This window comes from Hipposideros armiger, unplaced genomic scaffold (assembly GCF_001890085.2).
Source record: "Hipposideros armiger isolate ML-2016 unplaced genomic scaffold, ASM189008v1 scaffold_191, whole genome shotgun sequence".
Classification (NCBI taxonomy): domain Eukaryota; kingdom Metazoa; phylum Chordata; class Mammalia; order Chiroptera; family Hipposideridae; genus Hipposideros; species Hipposideros armiger.
In genome coordinates, this window is record NW_017731541.1 from 1355965 (window position 1) to 1379335 (window position 23371).

Consider the following 23371-nt stretch of genomic DNA (forward strand, 5'->3'; position numbering starts at 1 on the left):
AGGGGTCAGGATGAGGGAGGAGCCAGGAGGAGGGAGGGGCCAGGAGGAGGGAGGAGCCAGGAGGAGGGAGGGGCCAGGAGGAGGGAGGGGCCGGTCTCCTGTGACTCATCACTCCTCTTGTTTGCCCTGGAAGCAGCAAACACCTGGGAGGCCACCCCTCCCCCGCTATCTATCTGAGGGGTTGGAACATCGCCCTTCAGCCAGAAGCAGCCCTCAGAGGGGAGCAGGCTGCTTCAGGTGTGTCTCAGGATAGCAGCTCACAGCAGCGTGCAGGATGGTCATCACAGCGTGTGTGACTGTCTGTGCCTCTGTCTCCCTCTGCAGCCTGGGGTCCGGGAGGGAGGGACTGGCCTTGCTCACCTCCGGAAGCTGCCAGAGCAGCGCAGCACCTCCTGGCGGAGAAGGAGGCTGCCTGCCGAGGGGGTGGGAAGGGACTGCCCTTGTTATGACTGGCTTGGTGCTCCCTCTGCCCGGGCTGCGGGCTCCTGGCTCCCAGCAACAGTGCAGGACAGAGGGGCAGCATGATGTAAAGTTCTCCTCGGAGGAGCCTGGGTGCGGAGTCCCTGCCCCTCTTTGGCGGGACCATTTCCTGCCGACCCGAGACCTGTGGGTGGCGGCTCAGTGACCTGCCCACTGCCTGGCCTGGTTTCCTGGTTAGGACCCAGTTAGATGGTGTCCCCCTTAGTGGGACCCTGATCGTGAGATGAAGGAAGCGGAGGCAGCAGGAACTGGTGCCGTGACAGCACGTGGTACCCAATCACATTTTGCATCGCCAGGGCCCTGGAGCTCCACGAGACCATCTCCCACTTACCCTGTAGTCAGTGATAAGCCCTGGAAAAGAGAAACACAGGAAAACAAGAGCCATTAGACACACACTGGTTGAGAACATGCCCAACAATCCTCGTCTTCAAGGTCAGTCCATTGTCTCCTGAACCAGGCGGAAGACCAGTGAGGGCTGGGCGTTCAAGGTCAGAGGTTTAAGGGCAGCCCCGGGAGCAGGGTGCCCCGAACACGAACGGGAAATGCTGAATTATGAAGGGACCCCATACATTTCTCTCGGCATCTCCATGAGCATGAGAATCCACGACTCCTCTAGCAGTGAATTGGCAAGGGAAGCCCTCATTCATTCATTCATTCATTTGCGTGTGGGAAGGTGAACGTGCGATGTAAAGAGCCATCAGAATATAAAAAAGACTCAGACTTTTGATGGGCGCGCGTCTACGTATCCTCGGATCTCAGTCCAGTATCTGGCACAGGGCAGGCACCGGTGAGTGCCCCTGAGTCATTTTCATTATCCTGGATGCAAGGGCTTCGCAGCGGCTATGAAAACGGCTGGTTGGCGGTTCAGTCTCCGCTCCTGCTTAAAGCAGCCATCGCGGGGTTGGAAGGGGGACAGCGGCCTTCACGAGGTCAGCTGGGACAAGCTGTCCACCTGACGCAATCCACCATCACCCTTATAGGCTGCTCTCGAGCCCCTGTGCAGACAGGTGTACACCGTATTTACACGAAAACCCAGGGTCAGCTAATTGTGCTTCCTTGACTGCCGTCTGGCCGGGGCAGACCAGGCATCTCCTCAGTTTGGGTCCTAAAGTGGCAGAGATGGGACAGCCGGCAGGGTCATTTTGCAAGGGCCAACCTCCTTACTCCATGAGGGACCCTGAGACGAAGCCCAAAGTCACACAGTCGGCCAGCTCCCAACCCGTCCCCTCTTCCTTACACCCCATGGAAGGGAGATGTTATACCAACGTCCACAGCAGTCACCAGAAGTGACCTGACAGGGATGCGCGGCACCCAAAAGTGTGTTGGCATGAAATCGGCACTCAGAAAGGGTGTGTCGAAAGCCCAGGTGACGTCGTGAATGAAGAAGAATGAGTGGGCCTCCCTTTTGGTTTATGTCACTGCACCATCCCAATAGCCACTAGCCACATGTGGCTATATTTCATTAAAATTAAATAAAGTTAAAAATTGAGTTCTGTCAGACTTGCCGCATCTCAGGTGCTCAATGGCCACGTAAAGGACAGTGCAGAATGATAGGACATCTCTTTCACAGTAGAAAACCATTGGACAGTGCGACGGAAGCTTTAAGGGAAGGGCTCAGACGCGTAGCCCCTCCAGCCAAACCGCATGGTTAATGAGACGGAGTCGGCCTCTCGGTGAAGCTGCTCCCTCCATGGGGGGCTGAAGACGGGTTCAGTTAGGAGGTCCCCGCAAGTGTTCACTGCCACCAGAAAGCATGCCAAGGCCCCTCGGCTGGCAGCTCCCCATGACGGTGGACTTCTTAATACGTTTAATGTGCCCCATAAGTCTTCACAACTACACAACATATCTGCGGGCTGAGCAGCTTCTAAATTTGCAAGTGGCAACTAGTAAAAACAGTGAAACCAGACAACGCATAAGAGAGGACGGGTGAGAAATTCAAGCAAATGTAACCATGACTGCATTTGGGGGGTGGGGTTATGGGAACTTCCCGGCGCACCATTTGCTCTCTCATGCTTCCTAAACATACAGTTTTTATAAAGAAAGAATCTATCTGAAAAGTCTATATACCAAGTGGGGCCACTTTTCCCCGTCACCAGCGTTGTGAAAGAATTTTCTGTTAACAAACAGAAAAGTCCCATTTATTTTGGCCCCAGTTCTACCACTGGGTGGCAATGCATCCAACGAGACACCGTACGTAAAAATGCGGAACACACGTAGGGATGCGATGTGACCTTAACCTCTCACGCTGTTGCTGCCCGCTCCGTCCAGGCAGGTACTGTTCTCGTGGGGAGCTGTGGGGTGACAGCCCCCACCCCAACCACCCCCAAGGATCTTAGGTGCCAGTAGGAGAGAAGGCAGTAAGGAGGTGGCCAGTGAGGGAAGGTGTGTGGCTGGAGTCACAGGCCATAAAGGAGCCATCGGAGTGAAGTGACAGATGGAGATGCTGAGAGGGGGGCGCCTGCTTACACAGAGAGGCCTGGGAAGACGTCCCTGAAAGGGAGACTTTTGTCCTGGACCTCAGTAATGAGAGGAAGGAGACACCTAGCTGAGACCTGGTGAGCTGCAGCGTGTGGTGACGGGCAGGGCCAGGCCACCAGGGCCACGTGGGCCATGCAGAATGGTTTCTTAATGCCCCTCTCTGCCCACCCCTAGGGGGCGCTGGGCCTGGTCACTGTGGCACCACCAGTGCCAGGCACAGAAGGCAGGTCCCCAGGCCAGATCGCTAGGGTGGCATTTGTGTGCCTTATCCAGTTTTGTCTTCACCCCCCACCCCCACCCAACGCTCCTGGTTTCCTTTCTTCCCCGGCTGGCACTGGCATAAGTGGACGCACGTGTCACGGTCACTGGGGCAGTCATTGTTTTGGGAGGTGTCCACATCTTGTTGGAAGCTGTGCTGTGCGCCTCGGGGCCTGTCGGCTCCCCGCTCTGGCAATGAGCACGTCTGGACGACGGAGCCCGAGGCTCGGGACCGGCCCTCCCTCAGGAGGCAGCCCTTCCTGAGCCCACACCCAGCGCCCGCGGGGATGCCTCTGTGGGCCGGAACCTTCGCCTCTGGCTTCTAGGTGCTTCAAATGCAGCTCTGAACGCAAGGGCCCCCCTTACCTGAATCCTGGTGGCTGTGCTTCAGGTAGAGCGGGTCCAGTTTAAAGGCCCCCGTGAGGTCTGCTCTCTTTTTCACCCTGTTTGTAGAGAACAGATGATGGGCTTCGTGAGGAGACACTTCAGAGGGACCCCACGCCCTGGCCGCCTGTCCCTCCTTCCACCTGGCCCTGCTCAGGCACCCTGGCTTCAGGGCCCCTTCCCGGGACCCCGCTCTGCACGCATGCCCCTCGGCTGTGCTCTCACCACCCCTGGGGTCACTGCAGCACTGCGTGTGTCTCCAGAGCTCTGAGCACCTGGGGGAGGGGGGGAGGGCGGTATAATAATGAATGAATATTTGCTCTTCGCCTCTGGTTCCTAGCACACAGCTCCTAACCCCCTGGATCTGTGCAGGGAGAAGAGCATCTTTTATATGCCAAGGAGGTGACAGGTGGCCCGGGCTCCCGGCTTCAGGACAGGGGCTGGTGGCCTGGAAAACCAAGTCCTGCCCAGAAGGCTGGAAGGTTGAGCCCCTCCCCTTGTCTCTGGGAGCGGAAGGGGCTGGAGGCTGAGTTCACCACCAATGGCCAATGAGGTGATCCGTCATGCCACGTAATGACACGTCCATAGAACCCCCTAAAATGACAGGGTTCAGAGAGCGTTGGGTTGCCGAACACATCTATATGCTGGGGGGTGGGGGGAGCTCTGTGCCCCCTCCCCACCCCACCCCTCATCCTGACCGTCTCTTTCATTTGGCTGTTCATTTGCCTTGTTTCTAATAAACCAGTAAACGTAAGTAAAGCTCTTTCCTGAGTTCTGTGTTGTTCTGGCAAATTATCTGAAAGAGTAGGGGGTAGTGGGAACCCGGGTTTTGTAGCCACTGGTGTCTGGGGGGTGGGGGGTCTTGTCTGGCTGAGCCCTCCACGGTGGGGTGTGCCCACTTCCGGGGGGCAGTGTCAGGACCCCAGGGCATGTGGAGAGCTGGAGGGCTGGCGTCGGGAGCAGAAACCCAGCAGGATGGTGTCTCCTCTCTGTCCTTCCAGGCCCAGCTTTGTGACAATGGCCTGTCTGCCTCATTTGGCAGCGTGGACACCATCTCAAGGCAATTTTGTGGCAAATAGTATCTTCGGGGCAGACTAGAGAAGAAGCGTCAGTCTGACAGTAGCTCAGGCTTGAAAGCAAGTCTTCAAGATGGGAGAGTCCCTGGGGGACGAAAGCCAGCAAGCCTGAGACAGGGTGCAGGCTGGGGTGCCAGCGAGGAGCAGGGCAAGAGGCGGGGTTTGCTTCTGAAAGGCAGGTGCGGTGTTATTCCTACCGAGTGTTAAAGGCGGCATTAAGGGGCTGTGTGGTGTGGACTCTGACCCACAGAGGGGACAGGTCGCGCTGGTGTAGGTGTGCACGGGAACTTTGTAGCATGGTGGCCACTGCATGAGGACCCCTGGAGGGATTCCCTTTGGGTCTCTCTGTACTTGGGAAAGCTCTGTGCCCGGCCTTACACAGAGGGGGGCAGCGCGAGACAAAGGGGCAGGAAGATTTACATCTCTCAGCAGAACTCTCCCCTTTGTCATGAAGATCAAACTGCCCTTCCCATTGAGGCCAGTATGACCTTCCAGCTGGTTGTTTTTAATTAAAAAAATATGCAGCGTTAAAACCTTGCAGAAAGGTACAAATGGTCATTTATCCACCTCGCTGCTTATGAGCAAAACATGCACAATCAGTTCAATTCGTGGGCGTCCCTCCCGTCACCACCGCAGATGAGGTCACAGGGCTGCACTGGGGTTTATCTCGCCCACAGGGTTCCACTGAATTTCCTATACAAATCCCTAAGTAATCTGTGGTGTTGTTTCGCTTGTTTCTAAACAACATAAACATATGATGTGTAAACGTAAGTGGCATCATCTTCTCTGTGCAATTTTCTGCGATTTTCTCTCAAAAATACACTGGTGAGCTTCTGACCCGTGCATCCATGGGGTTCTCGTCCATTCGGGCTTGCTGCTTCCGTGGACTCCACCCCAGAATGATCACAATTGTCAGCCCTCCTGCTGTGTCCCATTTGTTGTCCTACCTCTCCGCAGACATGCGGGCGGTGCTGTCCCACCTGGACAGCAGTGCTCAGCAGGCCCCCTGCTCGGACAGGCAGAGGGGCGGCTGCCTGCACACAGGAGAGGGACGCTGTGGTCCAGCTTACACCTGTGGCCTCTGGCCGTGCACGCCGGGACTAAGAGCCAGGACTAGTTTCAGCATTCAGAAAGACTGTGGAGTCAGCGACCGCTTGGACAAAAGCGAAACAAAACCGGGGCCTGACTCTGCCTCATTCACACCAACCCCAGCTCTCAGTGTCCAGTTTCTCCTGTGTCCAGGGTAACAATCCGACATGTTCTATGTGCGCCGTTTCATTTACAAAAACGTGTGTTGCTTTGCACACGCGTGTTCTTTACCTCCATCCTGTGAGAGATGTAATTCTATCTGACTCCTTTCCCTCAGTCCTAGGTTTTAAAATTTCGCCCCTTTTGCTATTCAGCACAGACCTGTGGCTGTGGTGTGGGTTGTGTGCCCCCTGGAGGGTTAAACCCCTCAGGGCCCCAGGCGTCCCACCCCCACCCCCTTAATGTCGGGACATCAGATCCTGTGCCAGTGGAGCTGTGATGGGACTGAAGGAGAGGATAAACGAGGAAGCAGAGTGCTACCTAAGAGCAGACATGATTTCAAATGTAAAATTCAGATGCCAGCCCACTGCTACGGGAAACGGCAGGCTCGGGCTATCCCTGGCCTCAAGGACGGTGTGCACCCGTTTCAGCAGCGGCTGAAGGCCCTTCCCTCCAGCAGCCCGACACTCGTGTATGTCACCTCCTTATAGCATCCAGTGCTGGAATTTACCTTGTCATAGTGTTTCTTCAAACCAGAAGCATTTGGTGAGCAAATGTGCTGTGTGCTCCCGGGGCCTGGTGCTCACGTGTGCCCATGTCTGGCACCTGTAGGTCCCAGTAGGTCGCAGCGTACAATCAGGGCGGGGGTCCCATCCAGGGGTTAGGATGGAGCACGCAGTGGGCAGCAGCTGCTTGTGCCCCCCGCCCCGTCGCCTGGCACCCCCACCTGCCGGCTTCTCTCACACAAGACGCCGTTCTCAAGACTAATGAACAGAGAAACTCACCACATGGCAGAACAGTCAAAATTCACCAAAAGCCATTTATGAGGATTAAAGTTAAAGGAATCTGCAAACTGCCAAGGAAAAATCAAAACAAAAACAAGACATGTTAGTTATGAATGTGTCACAGTGATAAGGCAAAACGCCATACTTGACAATTATCAGTGTGTCATTTCAAGGGACACAGCAGGCTATGCAGACGGGACGTGCAGTGACTGCACCCGTGGGGCTGGAGACGTGGGGACAAGGGGGAAGGTCTGGGCTCCAGGACTCGCTGGGGCAGCCGCCTGACCCATCTGAACCTCTTCATTCATTTTCAAGTGGGACCAACAAATCACCCCATGAAACAGGAAGCAGACGCTGACCTGGTTTGGGGCTGGAGAACAGTCGGCGGAGGGGAGCTTTGGGTCAGAGATGGGGGTTCGCGTCCCCAGTGGGTGACCCCTGCAAACAACTGCCTCTAGGATCACTCACCAGTTTTAGGTGCTGCCGATTTCCAAGCAGAAAACAAGATATTTCAAGCATCAAGTGGCCAAGCAGGGCCACTCTGTGCTTTCACTAAGGTGTCATAAGTGCTGAATTTGTACAGTTTTCAAAATGCGTGTCCTCATTTGTCCTCTGACTGATGAATAGGACCTGGGTCCACCTAGAGGGCCAGGGACATGGCCACCAGGCAGAATCCATAGTTGAAGCAGAAATAAAGGCAGTGGCCACACCAGGCCCTAATGGGAAACCTGGAAATCTCCCCAGGGCTCTGGGATACCTCCTTTCCATTAGTTCTAGGGGTGAGCCCTGAGGAGGCACTGAGGGGCCAGGGGCCAGGTGGTCAGCTGGTAACAACCTTGCATGTCAGCCGACTCTGGGGATGAAGATTAATTTCCTTCCAGGCTTCAATAAAGGTAATTTTGAGGAAGAGACAGGAAATTACAAGGAGTTTCATTTGTTGATAAAAGGAAACAAAAGGTGAAAGGAACGCTTTGTTTGCCCAGAATTTTATTAGCTTGCTCCTGGGGGCTGACCTGTTTAAACTTCTTTCATTTCCCAACTGCGATATTTTCCTCCTGCTGACAGAGAGAAGGCCCTTATCTGCAGGGCAGGGCGGTGGGCAGGATATTGCAGCCCCTTATCTGAGCAGCTGAGCTGCGAGGCCCTCCCTACACAGGAAGGAGTCGCAATCATGGAGGAAGATGGAAACCTCATTATCAGGCATGAAATCCTGTCTGCTGCTGATAGGATCCCGCTACCCCATCCCCCATCCCCCGCTGTGGTGGTCTGACAAGGAGGCACCCCCGGGACAGGGGAAACCTCAAGTTCATGGGAAAGAAAAAAGGGGGGTAGCAGGAAAAGGTCGGAAACCCTAAACCTGACCCTTAGAAAGGACCACGCCTAGGAGGGGCTCACAGACCCCCAGGAACACCTCGCCCTTCTCTTGAGCTGCAGGAAAAGACACTCCTAGTGATGGTACCATCCCCATTATAAAGGTATTTATCCGGCATACAGCGTTCTTCCTTTCCCAGCACCAAACACCCACAAACCCAGCAATCAGCAGTGAGCTACAGAGGGTGGGTGTCAGTACACCCTTAGCAGAGCCTCTCACCTATCCCCTGATATTCACAGGGGCTTTGCAAGCTCCATTTACACCTCGAGGATTGATCTAAGCCCCGGCATGCATTCAGTGATCAATAAGTCCTTATTGAATGAATGAGGGAACAAATGAATGCGTGTGTTGGAGACATACACCAGAATGCCACTTAGTCATTAGCACTAAGGGCCTTGTTCTTTTCAGAGATGCAGACGTTTGTATTCTACAGCTTGGACCCTCACGTTCCCGGTATTACGGCATTACGAGCTCCAAATCCTTAATTAGAAAACGGATTGGTGACAGGAGAGTGGAGACAGGTTTTGAGGGACGGTCTCTCCAGACCATGGTGAAAAATGATAACAGCATCGAATTTATGTACAGTGCTTACTGTGTGCCAGATGCTGTTTTGGAGCCCTTTAAATATGATTAACTCCTCTGATCCTAACAATAGCCCCTAGAACAGCGGTTCTCAACCTTCCTAATGCCACGACCCCTTAATACAGTTCCTCATGTTGTGGTGACCCCCAACCATGAAATTATTTTCGTTGCTGCTCTGTAACTGTAATTTTGCTACTGTTATAAATCGTAATGTAAGTATCTTTTTGTTTTCCGATGGTCTTAGGCAACCCCTGTGAAAGGGTCGTTCAACCCCCAAAGGGGTCACGACCCACAGGTTGAGAACCACTGCCCTAGAAGGAGGCATCAACTAAATCCATCTTCTGAGGTGTGGAGAGGATACCTAACCTGCCCAAGGGGATGCAGCGAATCCTAGAGTAAAGCTGGCATCCAAACCGTGGTCTAGCGCCAGAGACCACACCCTTAATCCCTGCACCATGCATGACAAGGCCTCACGGAGCCGCTGCCTCAGAGCACAAAGCAGCTGCTGGGGCTCCTCTGACATATCTCCTTCCCAGACACACTGCCAAAGTCGCTGCCAAATGCACCCTTTATTGCCTTTACATCTGAGTTCCTGCAGGGAGGACCTTCCAGCCCTGTGAGCTGCTGCCAACAATGAAAGCCTGTGGGAATCCAAGACACGTCTACAAGGTCCTGCCTCCACGCTGTGTGCATGCACCACGTTACGCGCGCAGCCCTGGGGAGGGGCTGAGCACTGGTTCATAATTTTGTTGGCTATTCTTCAAAAACATCAGATGTTTTTTAGTTGGCATTCCAGGCCACAATTTTACAAGTTCTGAAAATGGCACAGGGCGTTCCAATGCATTGCTAGCTCCTCATTCACTATTGGTCAGAACATGGCTGCTGAATTGAACGAGACCAAATGGAATCGCGGGTTGGTATTTTAAATTCCTCCATGATCTGACACCCGTTAAGGTTTTACTTTGTTCCTCAATGTTTTCCCACAGCTTTCTGAGTGAAAACCTCTCCTACTGAGACAGCTCTGCAGGATTTGTGCAGACTGAAAAATAGCTGTGGATGCCTGGTGTGTGGCAGAAAGATAGGCTGCCCATCGGGGAGGTTCTCACTCCTGTCATAAGGAAGGTAACCCCCCAAAATCACTGGAATTGGTTAGAAAATAATGTGCTGAAAAACTGAATGTCACATCCTTACGAGGAGAAGCCAATGGCCACATAGCGCTTTTGAAAAGGGGATCCTGTTAAAGAGCACACCCACCTCCACTCCATTCAGAAGGGGCCGGAACTCAGGGCAGATGAAGGCGCTGCCCGCGTAGGCAGCATCGATGTGCAGCCACATGGCCTCCTTGTTACCTGAAGGACAGAAGCGACCTGTGAGTCCTTCCACGGATGCCCTCTTCGCGTGGGGTCTGGCAACTGGCCATGCCCGTCCCAGAGTCCTTCCTGCTGCAGTCCACCCTCAGCATCTGTTCGCCTGGTCTCCGGATCCCTAAGACTCTTCGCCTTGAAGGCAACGTAGCTGAGGCAGGGGCCATTGCTGCTGGCCTGGGCGGCGCCTGGCACAGACCAGGTGCTCAGTGCACACGTGGAAAGACAGGGACAATGGCAGCAATTGTGCCCCTTGTCCTCCAGGCTGACCCTCACGTTCAGCGTAGCCCTGAGACCAGCGCGCCCCAGAGCGGCCTCTGCGGTTGGCACCAAACATCACAGATCTAGCTCTGCCCACGGTCCCCAGACCCAGGAAGCAGAAGACGGACCGGGTGCCCCCAGCAGGCCATGGAGGCCAGGTGCCTTCCGCTGACTGCCATCTCCCTAGTCAAGTGGGTGGCCAGTGCTGGGGCTCGGGGGACTACGGGGCCATGTGGGCTCTGTCCTGTGAAGACCTCAGTCCTCTAAACCCGATAGCTCCCAGGGTTACATCAGCTGGCCCCTGTCCAGGATGTCCAGCTCTCAGCCTGACATCTGAGTCAGAAGGGATGCCCAGCTGCTTGGCCCGGGTGACTGATGATGCCAACTCCATGACCACTGTCCTGAGAGGACCAGTCCTGTCCCTTCCCCCAGCCCTGGCCATGGCGGGTGCTCTCAGCCAGCTGCTCTTCCAGAAGCCACAGGTCATAAATGGCAGAGCAAGAGCCCGGGTGAGGGGACAGTGCATACCCACAGCCACTTGGCCCCAGCTTCCTCGCAGCCCCAGTGACACACTCTGCCTCTGTCTCGCCCATCTTCTGCGCATTAACTCATCCTCTAAAGAATCACGTGAGGGAGACATCATCATTTCGCAAGCATCATTTTCCTGTCCACTTTACGGAAGGGACGCAGAAGAGAAGGCGCACAGCTTTGAGCGGTGGGTCTGGGCTGCACCACGGCTCGTCTGTGACCAAGGCTGTGCCCCACGCTGTCACCCACGGCCCTGGAGAAGGGGGTCCACACCCCAAGTGTGGACCACAGCGGATCCCCGGTTAGGAGAGGGGAGAAACGTGCTGGGGCCATACAGGTCACTGGTGAGCCAGTGCCCAGGGATTCCCCTGAGACCTGCACAAGCCACAGTGCGGCCTGAGGGCCCGACCAGCTCCGGAGACACCCAGGCCTTTGCACGCTTAGCTCCATCTGGAGTACCATGTCCAAGGACAGAGCAACAGGATTTCAGGAGCCGGTGCCCCACCGAGCAAAGGTACAGAAACCCGTCCCAGGCCTAACTCTCAAACAGTTTCATCGTCAGTGTTCGCCTTTCAAAATCACTGAATTCCCGCCTCTAGGAGAAAACCTAGGTGCCGTGGGTGGGGGAGGAGGCGGGGTGAAGCGCAGACTCTCCTTGGAGAAACCCAGGGTTTGGGTATTGATTTGCTTAATCAATTTAAGTAATTTGCTTAACTACATTCAGTCATTTCAAAAGGCTAAAAAGGATGATGGAAGACTTACTTCAAGGGCGGATGACCTCACGTGCTGTGTATGCAGGCCCTTGGGCGGGGGCGTGCTGGGGTTTGGAGAGCAAGCTCTTCTCCTCAGCGTGGCAGCTAGCCTTACACTACGTCACTTTCTATTGCCAGAACAGCTGTTTGGTTTTTTTAATAAATAGTGTGGTGGTAAAGCTAAGCGCTGCTCTTGTCCAATTAGTCCAAATTCTGATATGTGGAGTTCAAGCTAATGGGGTTTGTGTTATTGCAAATAAAAAAAAGGGTTTGGCAAACCATCATGATGTTAAGTTGTATTATGTTGATATTATGGTATATGTTATATTCTGTTTGTTATACTATGAAGTTAATATTGGGGAGGAGAAAGGAACCCACGAGGAGGGTCTGTGAAACTCCGCACGTATGGAGAACTTTCTCCAGAAGACAATGTAACGGGTACTTACAGATGGGACCCACTTCTAAGATCCTGTCAAAGGAGCAGCAGGACGTGGTCCCCAGCGTGGCCACCACCTGGAGGGTAAAGAGCAGATGTCCTCATGAGCCCCACGTCTTGGTCACGGTCACAACCTGCATACGGACAACCACTACCCAGACCGCCGTGTGTGATGCATGGTGACTGCCGCGCAGAGACGTGACTCTGAGCTCACACTCGTAGGTGCTGGAGGCCTCGTGACACCTGGAGAGGGAGCCAGGCTGGGTCAGAGCGGCTCGTGGTGCCGAGGGGCAGGGACGAAGCCATCCCACGGCCAGGTTCCCGTGCTCTGCGCTCCTGACAGAGCACATCTGAGGTCTATTGTGCCTTCTGTGAAGTATGTCTGGGTCTTTCCTTAGTGTGTGTGTGTGTGTGAATCTGTGTCTGTGCCTGTGTGTCTGTGTCTGTTTATGTGTGTATGTGTATGTGTGTTTGTGTTTGTGTCTCTGTGTGTGTGTGTGTATGTGCCTGTGTGTGTGTATTGTGTGTGTTTGTGTCTGTGTCTCTGTGTGTGTGTATGTGCCTGTGTGTGTGTGTACTGTGTGTATGTGCCTCTGTGTGTGTGTGTCTGTGCATGTGTGTGTGTGTGTGTGTGTGTGTGTGTGCGCGCGCGCGCAGAATACACACCAGCAGAGATACACGCCCAGCAGGACATGCTGGACTGCCTCTTCTAGAACAAACAGCCTTTGGGTCGGTTCAGAGCCCCCCAGGAGCCTGGCTGCCTGTCACTGCTGCCTGTCATCGCTGCCTTCCTTTCTGAGCCACACGGCTCCTGAAGATTAACTCCGACCCTCCAGGAGATCTGCTCCCTGAGGAGACTCATGAGACAGCCCTGCAGTGTTAGAAATAACTTAGTGTTGTGTTCTGAGCAAGCGCCTAGCACGGGTGGTCACACATCTGGGGACATGGCGTGAACCCCCTTCCCCTCCTGGTCTCTGAACACCCTGAGGCCCTTTGACAGCAGTGCACCAGCTGGTTGTGCCACGTGCGAGGCTGGCTCGCTCGCTGTCTCCCCACGAAGCTCTAACGCCAAGGTCCGTGTCTTATTTCTCTGTATCACTAGGAACTGGCGCATTGCTGGACACAGCCTAGGTGCTGAATGCAAACTCTGCAAATTATCAAAAAGCACCTATGTTTACAAAAAGCCTGCCATGGTTACCAACGAGCCTAACCGACTTATGATGCCAGGCACAGTCTGGTTAGTGAGGCTTCCTGAGATGGGACGAGAGTGTGGAATTTCATCCAATCCGTGCAGCCGTTATTGAGCCCCCAGCAACGCTACGAGCCGTGAGAACAGAGCTGGGGAGGGTGGAAACGCATGCACCTCGTCAACCTGGGACCTGGTGGTCTTCCTGGTTCCATTTCATCTACAACCACCTGCGTTTGCCCCAAACACTGAGTGCACCTCCCAGAGGGTCCAGCCCTCTCACCAAGGTGGCATCATGTCACCCTGGGGGTGGCTCAGCTGACACGCCCTGGCCCTCTGCTGGCACAGCTGTTGGCTGGAGAGCCACTGCCAGGGCACCCAAGGGCAGGAAGTGGTGCCAAAGCAGGTGCTGGACACTCTGTGGTGGGCGCAGGCATCCAGGAGGCCACCCAAGGGAGTCAGGCCCTGCGGGGTTGCTCTCAGGCCTGGCAGGGGCAGAGGACTTTGAAGGTTTTATTACCATTCAGGCATGGCGAGGCCAGCAGATCAGGAGGCAACTGCCATTGAAGGGCAGCTTTTTATACTCCCAGTTCCCAGGAGGAGGGCACCCATGCCCTGCAGGCCACACGGGGAAGCACCAGGCTTGGTCAGGGGGTGGGGAAGGGTGGGGAGGTGGGTGAGTGCCTTTACTGTGGTTTCTGCCAGAAGGGCCAGGCGAGGCAGCCGAGCAGGCCTAGGATTGGGGAACTTGAATTCTTTCAGTGGTTCATGGGGGCACAGGGGCTACCCTCGTCATCAGGGCAGAGGGATGGTGGCCCTGAGTGTGAGGGCCCCACAGAGGAGGTGGAGGGATCTCGTGGGCTCTGGAGTGGCTGTTTGCATATGAAAGGTTCACTGGCAGGGGAGCCCTTTGCTCCTTCCGGGAGTTGGCGAGCCTGGTGGGGCAGGCCTCCTGGGCTGCAAGGTCTCAGACGTCAATGCATCAGAAACGCAGAAAATAAACAGGCCCGACGAACACACAGACATTTAAGCCATGCTCTTGGGGCAAACAGACCAGAGTAGGAGGCCTGGCTCTGCCACATTGGCACCTGGCTGGGCGTGGGTTTCCTCACGCACAACCCGGATGCACTGGACGTGGTGCCCGCCTGTGATACGGTGTCTGTGGTTCGCACGCCCCACCCCTCAGCTTTCTCCTCCTCCGCACCTCTGCGGGCGCTCCCCTTCAGGGCTGGGGTTCTCCAAACATGTTTCTTTTGACAAAAGGGTCATTGAGTGGGGATTCCAGTCAGGGTGCTATTTTCCCCTGGTATTTGCAATTTCTTTCTGATATATAACTGAGTACTAAGACACGTTGTCTGTGATGCCCGGCTTTGTGGGTAGAGCACGGGACTCAAGATGCTTTGTCTGTGTCATTAAAAGAATAGTAAAAAGTATGTAGTTAAAGAAAACACAGCGTGATTCAATGGTCGTAATGTTGCTTGTAATTTATTTCTCTTAGGAATGGCATGTCGGTCCCTCAGCAATCCCTTCCACTTCGCGTCGTTGCCTCAGTTAAAGTCCAATTGAATGAAATGCAATGGCTTCTGTTTTTAAGTGATATAAATATTAACTATCCCCTTGTTAAAATGTTTTTTTATTAATGTATGCACAGAAGAGTACCTAGAAGGATGTTGACCAAATGTTCATATTGTTTGTCTCTTAGGATGAGATTTTGGTTAATATAAACCTTTATTTTTAGATATTTATATAATTATTGGTGTTTTTGTTCTGAGGATGGAGCATTTTGTAAAAACCATCAATCCCGCCTAGTCCTAGGAGAGGCAGCAGTAGTAAACAAGAAGAGGTGACATTTTCTGCTTCCTCTGAGGCCTGGGCTTTGCAGATGTGACGTTCAGTCATCACAACAACCTAACACGTGGGACTCGGTTACGATCCCTACTCTACACCGACCTAAGGGAGACTCCAGAGGTGGGTCAAGGACGCACAGAGGGGCACGGGCACGCTGAGATGGGAAGCAGGCGTCACTGACTCTTGCTATCTTGCCAGTTAAAGGACCCAGCACCCAGGGCCACACCTGAGTCCCTTCCAACCAGCCCAAGCCCCAAGCAGCCCACAAGGAAGGCCAGTGGGCACCCAGGTTCTCAGCGAGGATGTGCCAGGCTGGCCCTGCATGATGTGTTCTAGACGGCTGCCAGTCAGCTTGTCCTGACTCCCAGACACCACTTGAACGCTGAGCACCTGCTGTGCCCCAGGCTCTGTTTCCCCCGGCTCAGCTCGGTGACTCTAACCTGATTTCAGCCGCTCTGCAGAGGCATAATCACATTTGTGTGGGGTGAGGGAAGGAGAAGCACCAGGCAGGCGCCTCATCTCTGAGCCTGCGGTGTCCCTCCTGCCAGCACACGTCCCCTTTCCAGAGCCTTCTCTTCCGCCTCCCTTACCTAAGGACCTGCCCACTCTGCTCAGATATGCGTCTCGCAGGCACTGCCTTCTGCCTGCAGCCTGACCTTATCAAGCAGAGAGAGCAGACCTTCAGGAGGAAGCCAGGGACCAATCACAGCCCCAGCGAGTTCCTGGATGACGCCCCGGTCCAAACCTGCCAAATGTGCCCTCACCCTCAGCAAGGGGTGTCGGGTGGTGAGGGGTCTGCAACCCCCTTCAGCACATAATGAAGGTGGCGTGCATCTCAGAACTAAGCCCAGAGCCACCATGCCCGTGAGAATTGTAACCACTAGATCCGTAAGGTCAATGCTCAAGCCACCGCCCCTCGTGCCTGGGTCAGCCTGTCTCCCTTCAGTCCTGTGGCTGCTGGTTTAAGAGAACACGTCGGCTGCGTCTCTTCCAACATCCTGTGATCTTTCACATCTCTGCACCTTTGCTGCCTGTCCCAGCTGGGTTGCTCTGACAGCTGGCAAATGCCCAGAAGATAGAGCATGCCCCCCTGACCAGCATTTCCTGGGTGCACATGAGGACCCCGAGTCACTGGGACCCATTTCCAGTCCCGCTCCATCCCTGGGGATTCTGGTACCAGGGAACCGGGGCGGGCCTGGGCATTGGTACCTCCCCTCAGGTCCTCGGCGGTTCGCATGTGCAGCCAGGTGAACACCACGGGGCTGGTGCCTCGGTCACAGCATTTTTTTAGCCGTCACACACACTGCAGGCTGCCATGGCCACATTGGGGGTGACAATTCCCAGGCTCTGGCTGCCACACCAGCCACATCTTCCCCCTGGAAAATGCCTATCTGTGCACTAGAAAAGCAGGTACTGTCGCTACTTGGCTAGTGAGATATGTCACCTACTTTAGTGCTTGCTCGCATCTCCCACGGACGCCACGTCTTGGTATCTACCGAGAACACTGATCTAGGGGACTTCTGTGCTTTGTTTTCATTTGGTTCACTCGTCCATCACACAGTTTTCGTGACAGAGCATCTAGAACTGTCACAGGCGGCACAAAGTACTGTCCCCGTGAAAGCGCATGGTGTCACCTTCACAGGAAGCAGATACAAGACGTCTCATCTTAGCCGAATCCTCCAGGCTGGTGTTCTCTGCTTAGCTCTGAGATTCACGCAGCAGAAGGAAAACTACGTGGACTCTTCCTCAGCTGTCCTCATGGAGGGCAGGCTGACAGTGTAAGTGCTGCCTCGCTTCTGACGGCCATGGCAGCCCAAAAGTGGCCTGGCCCCCGAGCCCGACCCCAGGCCCAGGTGGGCTCAGAACTCCCAGGGGCCCCTATGCACAAGTGCTGCTGAACTTACAAAGAAAGGAATCAGGCCGGCAGCCTTGTCTCTCTCCAGGGCCTCCTGCAGGGCGGAAGCACGCATGGCGAACTTGCCATCTGAAGGGATGGCTTTTAATGTCACTCCACCAATTAATCCGGCTCTTTCCACCGAGGAGTGGGCCTGGAAAGAAAGCACAGAGTTAGATCTGCGCTCCACACGGCGCCATAAGCCCCCGGCTCTGCAGAGCGGCCCCCCTTCACGCTCCTTCATCTGGCGATGAGGAGGCAGAGGCAGCCCCTGACCTCCTACACACACACACACACACACACACACACACACACACACACACACACACCTTTTTGAGCTGTTTCAGGTCCTGTGGGATCTTGCTTTTTTGTTGAGTGACTCTGACACTCATGAGAGTGAAATGCTACGTCAGCATTGGTGACGTTTGTCACTCATTGGTTTGAATTCTAGAGTAAGCCGTGAGATCTTGCAAAACACACCCCAGAATGGAGTGAAATCACCTGGATTCGGACCCGGGCCCTTCCCCTCACTGGGGGTGGGGGTGGGGGCAGCCTATGTCAACACCTATTTATTGAGTACGGACACGTGCATTTTCCTCAATTCCCTCATGTCCTTCTGGGAAACAAAGGGGAGGTAAATATAAATGAATACTTTTCTTCATGTGTAGGGGCTCTGATGGTTGGTGTCAGACTACACACAGACAAGCCTCCTGACGAAGCACGGAAACGTGGGGAGTGACTTTCTCTCAGGATGCAATAGTACTAAGGGACTAAGCTGTCACTGCTGAGGGGCCTGGCTTACGATGCGTGAAAGGTGACCGTGTCAGCAGCGGAGGCCAGTCCTCATTGCGGAACCCCAAACTGAGGGTGCTGCCCTCTGGACTAGAGTTTACCTCAGGGAGCTACTTTTCGCTGCTCAATTCTCTTTCCTTCTTTTCCATTTCACACAATTCTGCTAATTTTTTTTAACCTTTTTCAAACGAGCTGGTCAGTGGAGTCACACTAGGAGCTCCTGTTTGCAGCGCTCTCGAAGCGGCAGGCTTTGCCTTTGCGTGGCCACTCGCGGGCAGGGCAGCAGCGCCAAGAGGCGGGCACCTGTGACCCTGTCTGACGGGGCAGCAGCTCAGAGGACGTGTATGATTTTCCTGAGATCACGAAACTGAAAACAGCAGAGCTGGGAGATGAGCCTGGGTCTCTGAGCCCCACGTGCCACATCTCCCCAAGGCGACCAGGTGATCGCAGGGGAAGCCAGTGCAGGTAGCCGCAGACCTGGTTCTGGCGACCTCACAGCACGTTCGCTTTCAGCTGGATTTGCTAAGGTCCCACCTGCACCCACACCTCGTCTCTAGGGCAGGTGTCTATCTCAGCAACACCAGAGCCACTGTTCATAGATCGGATGTGATCCCACACGGTCTTTTGCGTTTCAACTGGACATGAAACTCTCAGATCTTGGTGGCTTGTGGGGCTTCCGGTCAACACACTCACTTGATCCGAGGAGTAGGCCACCAGCTTTTCCAGGATGGCGGCTTCCGTCAGCCCCGGGGAGGCGGCCTGCAGGCGTCGTGTCACTTTGGCCCGCGCTGCCAGCAGGGATATCAGAGTGGCTTCACTGGCACTTCCCTACATCAAAGGAAAGGTGGAAATGAGTCCCACAGCGCAGCAAAGGAACCCACATCTCAGCTTTGGGGAGGCATACTATTAAGTCGCTGTATTTTTCTTAAAAGATGAACCTGAAATTGCAAAGTTCACACTCCTTTGCACAGGAAAACTCTGGACAGCTATGATGGCCACTTTAGCTCTTATTATTTCAACAGTGCAGCATCGATTTTATGTAACATAACAGCCAGCAGTTCCAAGCACTTGGCAGGCAGCAGGTATCACAAACGTTTTCCCACAAATCCTCACAGTCGGGCCTACAGGTGCCCTCCAGTTTCCCTCAGAGGAAGGGACAGGGCCCAGGGACCAGCATCAAAGCCCAGCCCCGTGTGAGTGACAACTTGGGCAGACACGTTTGCGTCTTCTTATAAAGACGGCATATTTTCCTCAAGACTCAGAAACCACCTTGGAGGATTTTTCTTCCATCCCTGATGCTGTGGACTGAACTGTGTCCTCCCAGATGCCATGTGTTGAAGTCCTAACCTCCAGGACCTCAGAATGGGGCTGTATTTGGAGCTGCAAGCTTTAAAGAGATCATTACGTTTACAGGAGGTCTTTAGCATGGCCCTAACCCACGCTGACTGATGTCCTTAAAAGGGGAGGCCATGGGGACCCAGGCAGCATGCACACACAGGAGAGGCCACCTGAGGACGCTGGGAGAGGCCACGCCTGCAGGCAGGGACAGAAGCCTCAGGGGACACCAACCCTGCCACCACCTCCATCTGACTTCCAGCCTCCAGCACCATGAGACAATAAATGTCTGTTGTGTAAGCCACCCGGCCTGTGGGACTTTGTGATGGCAGCCCGAGCGAATGAACACAGGGACGCCAACAGCTCATTCTAGCAAAGTAGAGAACGGTGCAAAGTTCACGCCCCTGAGGTCAGGAGGTAATACAGATTCAGCACCCGCCTGGCTATCCCATTTAATTAGCGAGACTGTCTTATTTTCTAGTTTTGTCATCTTCAGGTGGGGCACCGATACTCAGAGGGCTTAAGGGAGCTGCCCCGATCAGCGGCTAGTGACGGGCGCTGTTAGGAGCCGCCCACGTCCCTTCCAGGCTACAAGCAACTTTCTCTGCTCCCTCTGCTTGTGACTGTGTGTGAAGTAAACCCTAGAAGGAACCCAGGTGCTAAACTCGATTAACATTGGAGAGAAAAAGACTTTAAAGGTGGATTTTTGTTGACTATGAGAAAGATAAGATTTTACAGTTTTATAGAGAAATGTACAATAAAAAAATTAAAGGTCAACCTCTCGTTAACATTTTATCCTCCTTTCATTGATCCTGATTTCCTATTTTCATTCACCAATTTAATGCATTTACTTCTTTTTGTAAGTCAGCTCATATCCTTTGGGAATACGGGCGAAATTTAAAGAGAAATACGTTTACTTGGAGTTCTGTAGCTCTGATGTGTGGACATGTATATACATATGTCATCCCCTTACTTTAGCTTCTAACATGGGTCTGGCATTTTCTTTAGGCCGCATTTTCACTAACAGGTTTTGGTACGGTTTTAGAGCACCCAGTTTTAGGTGTGGTTATGGAAGCTTGGCTGGCACAGCTAAGGCAGATATCACAGGATTCCAGCTCCCTGAGGGCGGGCACCGGGCAGCCCTCTCGGGTGGCCGTGTTCCTCCTGTGTCCCCACATTCTGCGTGTCATGGACCCGTCCTTTGCCTAACTCGTCTTCACTGGACTGGCACCGTGAAAAGCTTATTGAAGGCACAACTCCTGGATGGGATCCTGTCACCCCAGCACTCTCGTGGGCTTGTGGCCACTCTCCAAACCCCACCCTCTGTCTGAGGCCCTGGATGCACATGACCCCCCAAAAGTCCAGTCTCCTCTTAAGCACACCCTCCAGAAAGGCTTAGAATCACCATGCCAGTCATCAGGGGTTTGCTGTGGGCTCTGTCCACACCCTGAGAGAAAGTACCCTGCTTCGGGCAATGAAAACTGATTTAAAAATGCCCAATGACACACTTGTCACTCAAGCTCCCAGTGCCTCGGCCTAGTGGAGCAGGAAGATGCATGGGTTTCTGAGCCCTTTCTTGGAAGCACATCCTTGCCGAGGGACAGGGACGAGTGGGGGATGACTGCTCTTGGGCTCAGAGAGCATAATGACACCTGTGCTGATGGCAGCAGACAAAGGTTGCCATGGCAAGCCCGCCAAGAGGCAGAACGAAGTGCTGGTGCCGTGAGCAGAAATGGCCCTTCATTTCCTGGGTGTTGTCACCCCACACACAGCAGGAAATTAGCTTGTCTTCCATGAGAGCTTTCAAACCCAATTAAGAGACTACTTTGCAGCCCCGTTGGTCCAGCTCAGAGGATGAGTTGCCGTTTGATTCAGACGCCCGACTGTGCGCCTGTGCAGGCAGCTCTAAGGGGCTCAGCATCCCCTGCAGCTGTGGCTCCAGGGCTGTCACCCAGCTCGGTGCCCTCCGGGGCCTTGCAAATTACAGAAAATTAATCAGCCTTGCCAGCTGCGAAGGGCGACACAGACGTGGACACGTCTTCTCTCATCCAGCAATCTGAGCGCAGATCGGGCTCCAAGGAGGAGTGTGCCAAATCCTGGGCCTACAGATGCCAGGGTTAATCCCATCCCGATGCTAGGGCTTCCACTGTCTCTGGGAAACGGGAATCATCTTTAAGAAAACGGTAATCGAAAGATTTGCTCATGGCAACATGCACACCTCTGCACACTGTAACACAAGCAGGGGCCGGGGGTGAGCTGGCGTGGCGTCCACAGGCCAAGCTCACGTCTGTACGAGCCTTGTCTCTGACCGGCCGAGCTCTCAGGTTGGCCCCACTACCTTTCTGGGGCTCCGTTTCCTCCTGGATGGAAGATTGTCTATAATGCAATCAGCCCGCGACAGTAACTGGAGGCTGGAAAGGGGCAACATAAAGCCCACAAAATGGGCTATCGCACGCTTAGCTCAGGGAGGCATTCAGTGCCAAGGCGCGTCGAAAATCAGTGTGGCTTCCTCAGATTATGGGCCTTGGCACGGATTTTGAGCAATATCAAACTAAGATGGCATCTTGCTTGGGCGGCTGAAAAGAACTAAAAGTGAAACTGTTTTAGTTGTAACCTCCCATGAGCCAGAAACACTCTCTGCTGATATTTTGTTTTGATTTTTGGTGGAGCATAAACAGTGACTATGGGCTCAGCCAACAAGGACTCCAGCAGGAAGCTTAGGAGACTGTCACACCTCATCCTAAAGGGTGTCCTCTGAAATAGTGTTTATAAGACTGAAAATTTTGGCGCAACATGTCTCAAATTATTTATATGAATTGTGATACATCACAGAAAGTCATGCAATAATGATATTCTCAAAGAATGCTTAAGTAATGGGAAATCTCACCATAAAATGGTAAGTAAAAATACCATAGAGAAAATCTGTATGTACATATTGTATTATCCCGATTTGTTTACACACACACACACACACACACACACACACACACACACTGGAAGTATGCCCCAAAATGCTCCTGTCTTCCATTTTCACAATGAATGTTGGGTTTTCACCCGTAGAAAGGGGACATTGGAGGCAAAACAGTGGCAATGTGGAAAACTGAAACAGTGATGTGGAGAAAACCATGAGTAGTTCCCCCAAAATACAGAAGATAGAGTGGCAAAAAAAGAAAATAAGAGACAGCTCAATGCTATGGACAAGGTTTCTAACCTGTGGATGTGGGAGCTCCTGAGAAGAGAGCAGAGGGCTCACGCGGTAACTACAGTTTAGTGGGAGAAAAATCTCCCGGGGAAGAAAGGAGTCTCAGCTGACCGGGTTCACCAAATGCTGGGCGGGAGGGTGGGGTCCAAACGAATAGAACAAATGAAAAAAGGAGACCTTGGCGAAATAGGTGGAATTATACAGAAAAAGTACCATATTTCCCCATGTATAAGACGCTCCCATGTATAAGATGCACCTTATTTTTGGAGCCCGAAATTTGAAAAAAATTTGGGGGATGACTGCTCTGAAGTTGTTGAAGTCAAGTTTTATTCATCATAACATTCATACAACTCTTCATCACTTGTGGGAAATGCAAGTAAAAAAATCTACAACTACTATATAAAATGCCCCCAGTTTTTAGACCCCAAGTTTTTCAAAAAAGGGTACGCCTTATACATGGGGAAATACGGTAAGTCTGTGCAAGCATCCAGGCTGCACTGAGGCGTCATGTCACCCCCTCTGAGCAGCACCCTCTCCTCTCCTACTGCTGGTGCTGTGCTGTCTGTCAACATGACTCTGCTCTGTGTCAGAGAAGGATGACGGTGTGTCCCCTGCAGAATCAGGGCTAATGGGCCGGGACTGGAAGCCATTTGCCCCCCAGCATGAAGTCAGCTGCCGGGCACAGATGGGGGACGGGCTGTGCAGCAGGGTCCCGACCCTCCCCAAGGCCAGAAGGGCGTGTGGACATGCTGTCCTTGTGTGTCATCTCTGTCACAGAGATTAGCTGGGCTGCATAACCTTATGATCAGGAGGAAACTGTCCGGGGACCTGAAATAGTTTGCATTTTTCAGGAAATCAGCATTGCTGCTATTTTTAAGTTCAAGCCTGGGTCACAGCATCAAATCCAATCTTTGCTGGCCTCGTAGCCAATGGTTTTCATCAGCTTCCCGCTCAGAATCAGTGATGTTGGATGGAAAGAATGTGAGGCAGGTGAGAACAGAGCAAATGGGTCTGAGTCTGGCCACGTGCCCGTTGGTCCAGAGAAGTCCCATCTGTCACAGCACATGGCCTGTTCAGCAAAGTGGGCCCAGGGTCTCTGCGTCAGAATGA

General features: G+C 53.5%; 1 protein-coding gene across 2 annotated transcripts in view; it reads right to left on the reverse strand.

Annotated features, from left to right (window-relative positions):
* Positions 1 to 23371, reverse strand: part of DDC (dopa decarboxylase) — a 49466-nt gene that overhangs the window by 5949 nt on the left and 20146 nt on the right. For both annotated transcript variants that reach the window (XM_019653014.1, XM_019653015.1), the window contains 7 exons: positions 18418 to 18552; positions 16943 to 17086; positions 12015 to 12081; positions 9918 to 10012; positions 6710 to 6777; positions 3583 to 3659; positions 812 to 831 (listed from right to left, as the gene is read on the reverse strand). In XM_019653014.1, the coding sequence (XP_019508559.1) occupies positions 812 to 831; positions 3583 to 3659; positions 6710 to 6777; positions 9918 to 10012; positions 12015 to 12081; positions 16943 to 17086; positions 18418 to 18552 (606 nt within the window). The remainder of the gene's footprint in view (positions 1 to 811; positions 832 to 3582; positions 3660 to 6709; positions 6778 to 9917; positions 10013 to 12014; positions 12082 to 16942; positions 17087 to 18417; positions 18553 to 23371) is intronic.